Here is a 10970-nt window from a genome sequence, read left to right as displayed (position 1 = left end):
AATATTTTTTTAGGATTAAAGGTCGAAGAATTTTTTTATGGAGACTAAGACTAAAAGTTTGAATATTTATAAAGACCAAAAACATATTTAACTATAATTAAAAATATTAAAAAATAAATACATTACAAAAAAATGTGTGTGTCTATATGTATATTAAAAAAAAAAAAAAAAAACATGTCATTTTATGTCATTTTATACTTATCAGCCACATCAACATCTAATTTTACCAAACACATTATTTTTAATAAGCAAGCTTTTCAGCTATAAGCTATCAACTATCAGTCATCAGCTATCAGCTAACTTTTCAGCTATCAGCTAGTTTATAGCTTATTTTTACCAAACAGAGCCATATCTTCTACACCATCTTCCAACACCGTCTCCTTCATGCCCCACTTACCCATCACTACCAACATCAAACCTGGCATCCCACTTCTTTTTTTCTTTTTTTTCAATAGGATTAAAAAGCACGAAGAAACTAAAAAGATACCACTGTCCTAATTTTAATTCTAAAGTATAATTCATCAACTGTTTTTTTATTGTTTCTTCAATTTTTCTCTTTAATTCCAACCGGAGGTGGTGATCGGAAACTCGTCCACGGTGGTATGCGGTGGTTCGCCGGTGAAATTAATTTTCAAGAGATGCTTTGTTTATTTTTCACTTTTTTTTTTTGAACAAGTCAAAATGGATTTCATAACCAGAAGTGATTCATCTCGCACAAGGTGTGCAAAAGAGAATCACTTAAAAACGATACAAAGGTCAGTTCACTGGTGCCATAAATACAGACATCGTGCTTTCACAACCAAAACAAAGAAGATTACATGAAAATACCCATACAAGACATAGGGTGTTGCCACCAGTCATGGTAACTGAAGGCAAAAGAATGCAACCTAGCTTTAAGCCACTGGAATGAGAGTAATTTCACTCTGTCAGATAGAATGCTAATTGATGTAGACTTCTGATTAAAAATGTGATTGTTCCTCTCCTTCCATGTAGTCCATACATAAGCGAGCCAAATTAACTGCAAAAAAGAATGTGAAAAATGGGGTAAACCCGCCATATGTCCAAACTGAAGATAATGGTCTCTACATCCGACCGGAGCAACATATGATAAACCAAGCCAAAGTAACAGTTGTGTCCACACCCGACCAAAGAAATCACAACCAAGGAAAAGTTGCTCGACATTCTCAAATGAGCCACACCCTCCCACACAATTTACGTTGTCTAAGTGCAATACATGATTTGTTCTATATTCTTTACATTGGTCAGCATTGTTTTGTTCATAAACCACAAAAAAAAAAAAAAAAAGTTTTAACTACATGGTTTGTTAAGCCATTGTTTCCATGTTTAGGGTTCTAGCAGAGAAGTTTGTTATTTATTGGAGATTTTTCAACTTTATTTTCTAAAAATAATGCACAGTAGCGGTGGTAGCATAAACTTGATTTAGGTTAAAGTGTTGTTTGAGATTTGAACAATGTCGTTGAAGTGTCAAGAACTAAGGTTTGAAGAGTATGCATTTCTGTTTCTTAAAGTGTTGGCAGGTTTGATGTAGGTGGTGGATTAGTGAGGCATGAAGAAGAAAGAATAAGGTTGGAAGATGGTGAAGAAGAATAATATACTGTTGAAAGATTATGATAATAGAAGAATAATATAATGTTGAAAGATTATGATAATAATGTGTACTTTATTAGGTCAAATGGTTAAAATTGACTTTTCATTAATGGGAAAATTTTACCCTTTCCCATATTAAATGGCACCTAAATTAGATTCCATATTTTTCAGTTAATAAGTATTCGTAGCTTCCCTCCTTAAAAAAAAAAAAAGTATTTCTAGCTTTCCTAAAAAAAAGTATTTGTATCCACTAAATTATTTTGAAAATAAATAAATAAATAAAATTAAAGTGTTCCCAACTTACGACCAAACAAAATTTTCTTTTACCTATTTAAATATAAATATTAGATAATTGAGTGATTCTTATTTAGACACAATGTAAAAAAATAATAGAGAAATTATTTAATCACATCATTTAAATCTTTTTTCTTTTAATTTTTTTATTTATAAGTGCGTGTCCAATTAAAATTAATTTGGGTTTGTGCCGAAGTTAAAATTTCTCTAGATTATTTTATTTCGATATGTTTTAAAAGTGAAAAATGTTAACAAATATTTAAGACATTTGATAAAAAAAATTATTTAAAAAAAAAATTGTGTATTCAACACATTAAAACATAAAAAATAAAAAATAAAACTTTTTTTACGTAAAAATTATGAATTATTTATATTTTTAAATCGGTCTAACCTTAAAATTTTTGGTATCCATGTATTTCCAGCAACTCCCGGAAAAGGGGGAAAATGTGTCCCCAAATGAAAATGGAAACTTTTTGCTGAAACTTGGATAAGTTTTGACACTATGCAGTCAGCAACAACAACAACACCCTTCTATCAACTCCTCCTCACCTTCCGACCAAAGCTTCAAACTTTCCAATCAAAAACTCAAACCCTTTTCTACACTCCAACAATGGCTTCAGTTTCTGAGTTCAGAACAAGAGTAAAACCACTCTCAGCCTTAGGTAATTCTTCTTCATCTTCATCAACAGTTGCAAATGATGATGGGTCTGTTACATTGATGGAGTATATGGGTAAGAGAGGTGGAATTGGTGTGAATGATGATTTGGTGATTTTGATTGATCATATACAATATGCTTGTAAGAGAATTGCAGCTCTTATAGCTTCTCCTTTCAATTATACCATTGATATGCCAAGTAGTGGTTCTGATAGGGATGCTCCAAAGCCTCTTGATATTATATCGGTGTGTTTTTCTTCTCTCTTGAATTTTATGAGTTTCAATGATGTTTTTTCCTTTTTGTTTGTCTTGGTTAGTTTTGTCATGTTTTTTCATTGTGTTTGTGTGTTGTTAATCGGGAATCATGACAAAATGGGTGGTTGAAAATATTGGGAAAAACTTCTTTTTTTTGTCTAGTAGCCCAGTGGCTATAAATTCTTTTTTAAGAAGAATAAGTAGGGTGTCCAGGTTTCGAACTCGGCCCTTGCATATATCATGCAATATCCCTACCAACTGAGCGCTACGGGGACATCATTGGGAAAAACTCAATATAGCATAAATTTTGTATAAAAAACACTTTAAAAGTCGGTTTTGTAAGCATGAATTAGGTGAACTATTGCATTAGAGTCTATCTATTTGTGTCATCCACCAAATTATCTATGTAACAACCTGGTTTTGTAGAGATGGGCTAGACCGGATACTAAAACCGATTAGAAAATAAGTCATCTAGGTCGGCTTTGTAGAGATGGATTAGACCAAATATAAAAATCTTGTCTGGCATTAGAGACTATCCATTCGAGTCATCCAACAAAGTGGCACTTGTTACTTTACGAATTGGTTTGAACTAGTTAGACCCGATATTTAAACCTAACCTAATAGAAAATAAGCCATCCAAGTTGAGGTGACCATGAGATGAAAGTGCAATATTTAATGTCAAAAGGAATGATTTTTGTCATCCTTGTGTTTTCATATAACTTACTACCAATTAAGCCCCAAGGGTCTTCAAAATTTTGAGAATCGAAGGTTTCATTTCATGCCTGTTTCTATACGTGCATTAGTTGAACAACTCATGGAAAATTAATGTAAGCTAGCCCTTATATCTAAGTTGTAGAACACCATCATGAGAACTTCTTTTGACTGCTGATAGTGATATATCTACTTATAAATACTTAGAAACTCTTATGTTAGAGTGTGTTGAAGGTTATATAGTCTTGACTCAAAGTCTATGTATGTAAGTCTTGCATGAGATATATAGCCTATATCTCCATTATGACAAACTGTTCTATTAATGTTGTTAAATGGATTGTTGGGCTAATAATTTTGATCTTATATCTGAATTGGTCTTATTTTTAAACCCATTACTGATTTACCATACTAGTCTTGAATGTTTACTGTCATATATAAATTCTTTCTAGCCATTATGTCTATAAAAGACTGTGTAATTTACTTTCGTAACAAAACCCTTTATCAAAGGAAAAAGAGAATCTGAGTCATCAATTATCCCCACCATGCATTTATTGCAGAATGAAATTATCTTGTCATCACTTCAAAAATCTGGAAAAGTTGCTGTCATGGCTTCTGAAGAAAATGATACACCAACTTGGATAAGTGATGATGGTCCATATGTGGTCGTGACAGATCCCCTAGATGGTTCTCGAAATATTGATGCATCCATTCCAACTGGTACAATTTTCGGTATTTATAAACGCCTTGAGGAGCTAGATGATCTTCCCACAGAGGAGAAGGCTTTGCTGAATTCACTCCAAAGTGGAAATAGGTTGATAGCTTCTGGCTATGTTCTCTATTCATCTGCAACTATACTCTGCATTACCTTTGGCTCTGGGACACATGCATTCACTCTCGACCGTTCAACAGGAGACTTCATTCTGACAAATCCAAGCATTAAAATTCCTCCCCGTGGTAACATATGCACTTTAATTATGACATTTACGCAAATATTAACCCACTTGGGTTGGCCTAGTGGTATTGGCTTGGGACCTGGGAGTGTGCTCCTCCTCAAGGTCTCAGGTTCGATTCTCTCTGGTGCCAATTTGAGGGGGTTAGTTTAGTTTCTTCAAAAAAAACATTTACACAGATATTTGCAGATCTAATATCAACTTTCCACTTTGACACAAACATTTACACAAATAATTTGATAGTTATAACTCTTACCTTATGTTATATTATCAAATGTTGGAAGCATCTTACATAAGGCTAAGTCAAATTATTTTCGTATAAACTATAAATCGTTTTCATAAACTATCTTGAAGGGCTTATGTTGTTGACTGCTCTCTTGTTTTGTCACTCAGGGCAAATATATTCTGTGAATGATGCAAGATATTTTGATTGGCCTGAAGGCTTAAGAAAATATATTGATACTGTGAGACAAGGAAAGGGTAAATATCCTAAGAAGTACTCTGCAAGGTATATATGCTCTCTAGTGGCTGATCTCCATCGAACTTTGTTGTATGGGGGTGTGGCGATGAATCCGAGGGACCATCTTCGTCTTGTTTATGAAGCAAACCCTCTTAGTTTCATCGTGGAGCAAGCTGGTGGGAGAGGGTCCGATGGAAAAAGTAGGATTCTTTCTCTTCAACCAGTTAAACTGCACCAAAGACTTCCTCTCTTTTTAGGGAGTTCAGAAGACATGGAAGAGTTGGAAAGTTATGGAGACATACAACAAAAAGTAAATCCTGGTTATGAGGTTTGATGCTATAGCATTGAAATTTTGAATGTTCAACCTTTATGTTTCCTAACTTATTTGTAACTATGTTGTTGTTTATATCTGTTGTATGTATTGCCTTATATCCATCATTTGTGTTAATAGATTTCTTTCTCTTCACTTTTGTTTTTCTTGGGAGATGGTTATTGATTCAATGACTTTAAACACACAAATGAATACCTCTCTCCTTTTCTTCTCTTCATTTATTACTAAAGTAATTTTAGGGTGATTTAAGTAAGGATACTCTCCATTTCTCAAAAGGAATGGAGACCTCTCCCTTTACTGTAATTTAAGGGAATAAATGTTCATCACATGATTTTAAAATGTATGCATTTGTAGAGGATCTTTGTTCATGTGATTTGAGGGAGCTCGATTACCAAGGTTTTAAGTGTATATATTTCAAATATTTTTTTTTTAAATGACTGATGTTAGATTTTTCAATTAACCCAAAATCGTCGTAAACACTCTTATTGATTCTTCACAATTAATCAAATGTGGATGGTTTGTAAAATTTATAACAGCGAGGTAAGCTTGAGTTGGACTTTTTTTTTTTTTTTTAAGTAACCTATTGATTAGAAATTCACCTTTTAAAGTGAATAAGTGAGATATCCGGGTTTCGAATTCTGATCCATGTATATATTATACAATGTCTCTACCAAGTTAAGTTAAGCTCACGGAAACATTTGAGTTGGATTTTGACGCGGTTTGCATCCAACTATTTAAAGCTTCAAGTTTTATGCATTTTCATTTTAGATATCTCAAATTTTGCAATATGTGTTTTGGCTCTTGTAGCATGCTCATAAGTTGTTTTAGATGTTTCTGTTTTCACAATCCTAATTTGTGCTGTCAATGCCTTTATTGTTAATCTTTAAAATCTAAAAAGTATAGTTAATCATGCAAGGGATTTTTTTTTATTTTATTTTTTTATGAAAGGAATGCCTTTTCTGTTTTCACAAATTATAGATTCATTTGATGGAATTTAAGCTGATTGTGCTTCCAATCCCCTAAAATTTGGCATTTTACTTGAAGCAAATTTTGGATAGTGTATTTCGACAAGTTTGAGAATATTATGGAAGAGTAGACATGGCAACAAAATTCATATCGTGGTTCCAAACCAAATTTAATTTGACGGGTTTTTCCCATTTTGACTGGGTTTGTGTATGAGTTTGGGTTTTCCCAATTTCAAAACACGGGTATGGGACGGGTAACGGGTATATAGGTACCCACCCCGAATTTATACCAAAATATATCCCGAATGCAGAAAATTACTTTATGTTGATATGTCATGTTATTTTGTTTGATAATTGCCATGTTATAAAAACTACCATTGGTATTTAAAGAAGCAACTAAATCAATCGGTCTGACAAATATTAAAATGAGCATATTGCTGGATAATGCATTACAACATTTTTATAGGGGTTGCAAAAAAACTTCTATTTTTTATTAAAAAAAATATTCAATGGCAGGACGGGGATAAGGCGGGGATACCCGAACCCGTCGAGGACGGGGATGAGGTTCAATTTCTCATTCCCGTTAAATATGAGTAGGGTAACAGGTAAGTACATAAGAATCAGGTATGAGGATGGGGAATGTAAAACTCATACCCATCTCACCCTATTGCCATGCCTACAGAAGAGATGAGCAAAGCAATCACTCAAAATTAATGGGTTGCAACCATGGTTCTTAAACAAAATTAAAAATAACATTTAAGAATGCGAATTGCCCCATATGAGAAAATACGAGGAAATCGATTTCGACAAAGTCATCAGGAAGATTCTATATTTTTTTTATGTGAAACGAGTATCTTCTACATGTAAATGTCGATACTGACATCATTTTAAATTAGTTTATTAAGATAAACAATTATATTATATGTGTATATCCAAGTATTTTTTATATTATATTTATTTATCTTTTTACACAATATGTGTATAAACTATAATTTTCTTCAATATGTAATATTTAATAATGTCTTTGTTTTTTATTTGTTTTATGATTAAATTTTAAATATTTTTACCATTAGCCCAACTTAGTTGGTAAAAGAGTTCACCTACACCCAAAGGATCATAGTCATGAACGGGGGGAAGTAGAAAACAATATTGATCTCCTATAAAAATAAAATAGAAGTGAATAGTTTTACTGCCAATTTGATTGATGAAATAAAAATTTAATTTTTTTTTTTTTTTATGTTGATTGGGATCAGAGTATTTTGAGTGTTTTTTATGGTAGGGATGAAGAGCGGGAGAGTAATTTCCACTCTGCCTCGTTACAATTACAAACTAAATGGAATATTATAAAGGCTAATTCGATATTTGGTCCCCTAACTAATTTGTTGTTTTTATTTTGGTCCCATAAGTTCTAAAATCAACGATTTGGTCCCTTTGCTTTTGCTCCGTCAGTCAATATGGTCCCTTCCGTCAAAAGCTTGTCTTTCCCGTTAGTTCTTGCACACGTGGACGATCCTATGTGGCACGTATATAAGGCATTTTTGGACATAGAGAGAGAAACGGAAGCGGGTTTTAGAAAGTTGAAAAGGTTTTAGAGAGAGAGGGAGCGAAGAAGAACAACAACAAAGGGTTGCTGAAGAATCAAAGAGGAAGAAGAAGGTCGTTTTCGCTAGCTGAAGACGAAAATGGCTGCAGAAGATCCCGATTTTGAGGGTCCGATTGTTGAGGTATGTCTTCTCTTCGTTTTGCTTTAGGGTTTAGGGTTTGTTCATATTTTCGGTTTTTCATGCTAGTTTCTGGGTTTGTGATCTGGTTTAGGGTTAGGGTTTTCAAAAAATAAATTTTTTTTAATCAACTGTTTATCGTTTTAGGGTTTCCAAATTAAATGAACTGCAAGTCGTTTTAATGTTGTTGTTTACTAGGTTGAGTTGTTTGTTTTGATTTTGTAACAGTTAGAAGGAAGGTTTATGCTTGTGGTTCATCATGGAGGGGTGTTTTTTGAATTTCACAATACCAAATATATTGGAAAACAAACTGTGTTAGAAGCTGAGCCAGATTACTGGAGTTACTTTTCTTTGCTAGCAACTATTAAGAAACTAGGAGGCCCCATGATTACGAGCCTTTGGTACCATGACCCTTATCTAGAGGAAAACTTGATTAGGTTGAGGGATGACAATGGTTGTAGAAGGATGCAAGATATAGCAGAAATGGATAAGATGGTTCATCTTTATGTAATACACTTTGTAGACCCACGAGCCTTTGGAAACCTGAACCCTTTAGATGAAGCCAATGACTTTCCTGTACCAAATGCTGGAGTTGCTTTGGAGGAAATTGTAGATGATATGGAAAATGGGGGTGTTCTTATGATTGAGTACCCTGTAGTGGTTGAAGAAAATGGAGGAAATGTTGTTGACATGGTGGAAAATGAGGGAAATGTTGATGATATGCATGAAAATGAGTTGAGAGGGTAATGTGGTAATTGAAGGTGATATAGATGGTGGAGCCAATGGTGGGACCAACAATGGGGCACATGGTGGAGTAACTGAGGTGAATATTATAATTGATGGGGGGGTCCCACTGGTGTGAATGAAACAAATAAGGATAGGTCCACTGAGTTTGGTGAGGGATTAAATAATGACATAAGTGTTGCTGGTGAGGAGGGAACTACAATTGGTCTATATGAAGAATAGAGGGATGGGCTTGATATTAACTTAGAAGATTATGATGATGAGGGTTTCTGGGTAGGTGTGGAAAAGGACGATAGTGCTCTGCAAGTGTCCTTTGGAGACTCAGAGGAAGAGGTTGGGGATGAAGATAACTTTGGTGAGGCAATAGTTGAAGAAGCAGATAAAGCAGGTCAGGTTTTAGCATAGAAAGAGGATGAGGTTTTAGCAAGTCCATCAATTGTTACTATTCGTGAATCAACTCAGGGAGAAGCTGGTCCATCCTCTGCAACTGTTGGTGAATCAACTCAAGGGACTCAGACTGTAGGAGAAGCTAGTGGTAGTAAGGCCAAGAAAAAAAGGGGAAGACCAAAGAAACAAAAACAAAAGAGCAATGAGTCTGTGTTTGATGATGAGGTCTTAGCTCATCAAGTTAACAGAAATGAAAATAGTGAGGAGGTTCCTGGTCAGTCAAGCATAGTGAGGGATAGAGGTTTAAATGATGATGAAGAGTACAATAGTGATGAGTTGGATAGTGGTGCTGAAACTGATGATGAGGAAGGAAATATAGGCAGCAAGCATAAGTTTCCAACCTTCAAGCAACTTGAGAACATGAGAGACTATGAATGGGAGGCAGGGACATATTTTGTGTTTAAGAAGCAGTTTCAAGATGCGGTGAGAACTTATGCAGTCCATTCTACTAGGGCTATGAAGTTTAGGAGGAGTGATAAAAGGAGAGTGACGGTTACATGTAAACCTGGTTGTGCAAGGGAGCTATATTTGGCAAAGATACCAAATGAAGAAACATGGCAATTGATGACACTCAGTCATTCACTGTGTTTAGTATCATTTTCATGATATTTTGAGTTCACAAGCAAGCTTAAACAGCAAAGAAAACAAGAAAAATAGAAGATTTTGAAGAAAGCAAAATCGTGTCACGATTTGAAGCACAGGATGAGGTTCATTCGACATTGGTTAAATCGTGTCACGATGGCTATTTCGTGACACGATTTTAGGGACATGTGGCACAAGGAAAGAAATGAAAGCAAAAGAAAATATGATCAAAAAGAGCAAAACTGTCAAGAAGCAATGGATTTAAGAAGTCATATGGGCTTATGTTTGATCCAAAAGAAAGAAAAGGTAACATGCAATGACTTGATAACTAGGTTACATAATGATATAAAAAGGCAGCTTCACAACAAGAAAAAAAAATTCACGTTTTCGGCAGAGTATGAGGTTTTGGAAAAGGAATTAGGAGTTCACGTATAACGAGATGGGAAAAAGGCACATGGATGTGGAAAACGATTATCAACAGTAGCGATTGAGAATTGACTGAGGAGCAAAGCCGGCAACGGCGAAACTCTATCGGTTTATTTTCTTTATTATGTTGTTTATTCTTTTTATCATGTCTAGCTAATTTTCTTTTGATTAAATCTGAGATGATTCTTTGTAATCCTAATTGAACCATGTTGCTGGTAAACTCTATTTATTGTGAATGACAATCTAGTTTTTATTCAATTCAATTGTTATTAATGCTTTATATATCCTGGTCAAATATAAACATGATTTAGTGAGAATGAATGACTACTGACCATAGCTTTCTACTTAGACAGAATTGAATTGTTCTAATAAACAGGTTAGTCTAGGAATGGATAATCGTTTGTTAGTGATATTAGGTTAACGTGCTTAAACCTTCGAAGATTATTAGACCACCAAAGGAATTAGGGGCTGTAGTTTGAGAAGAGGGTTCTAAGTCAAAGGATTGATTAGGACTATTTTGTTAACTATCGTGAAACTAGAAAATCATTCATAAGAATAGGTGCAGTATACCAATTAGGGAAACATAGATGATTCGAAAGACTTAGTCTCATCTCTTATATATATTTTCCAAAACTATCTTTATTTTCTATTATTTACTTTTATTGCAATCAAACCAATCAACTGCCTAGTGGCAATTCAAAAGAACTTTTATACATCTTAAATATTTACTTTATTGCTAAATTGAGATTAACACAGTCCTCGTGGATACGAACTTATTTTATTACTTTGATGCATTTTTAGTACACTTGCTAAAAAAATTA

At 34.1% G+C, this 10970-nt stretch overlaps 1 protein-coding gene across 1 annotated transcript; it reads left to right on the top strand.

The window, feature by feature from the left end:
- The first annotated feature begins 2306 nt into the window (after nt 1-2306).
- On the top strand, nt 2307-5481 carry LOC11416430 (fructose-1,6-bisphosphatase, chloroplastic). Its single transcript, XM_003608346.4, has 3 exons — nt 2307-2803; nt 4081-4477; nt 4867-5481. The coding sequence occupies exons 1-3, from the start codon at nt 2405-2407 to the stop codon at nt 5265-5267; spliced, it is 1197 nt and encodes a 398-aa protein (XP_003608394.1). The 5' UTR covers nt 2307-2404; the 3' UTR covers nt 5268-5481.
- The last annotated feature ends 5489 nt before the right edge of the window (nt 5482-10970 follow it).

The sequence above is a fragment of the Medicago truncatula genome, chromosome 4 (assembly GCF_003473485.1).
Source record: "Medicago truncatula cultivar Jemalong A17 chromosome 4, MtrunA17r5.0-ANR, whole genome shotgun sequence".
In the NCBI taxonomy this organism is placed as follows: Eukaryota; Viridiplantae; Streptophyta; class Magnoliopsida; order Fabales; family Fabaceae; genus Medicago; species Medicago truncatula.
The sequence above is the reverse complement of the archived record's forward strand: the minus strand, read 5'-3'. Positions and strand labels throughout refer to the sequence as shown.

Excerpts from the sequence above, each read along its gene's own strand:
- LOC11416430 (XM_003608346.4), top strand. The coding sequence starts at position 2,405 with ATGCAGTCAGCAACAACAACAACACCCTTCTATCAACTCCTCCTCACC. Across the intron at positions 2,804-4,080 it reads AGCCTCTTGATATTATATCG|AATGAAATTATCTTGTCATC; the intron begins GTGTGTTTTTCT and ends CATTTATTGCAG. Across the intron at positions 4,478-4,866 it reads CATTAAAATTCCTCCCCGTG|GGCAAATATATTCTGTGAAT; the intron begins GTAACATATGCA and ends TTTGTCACTCAG.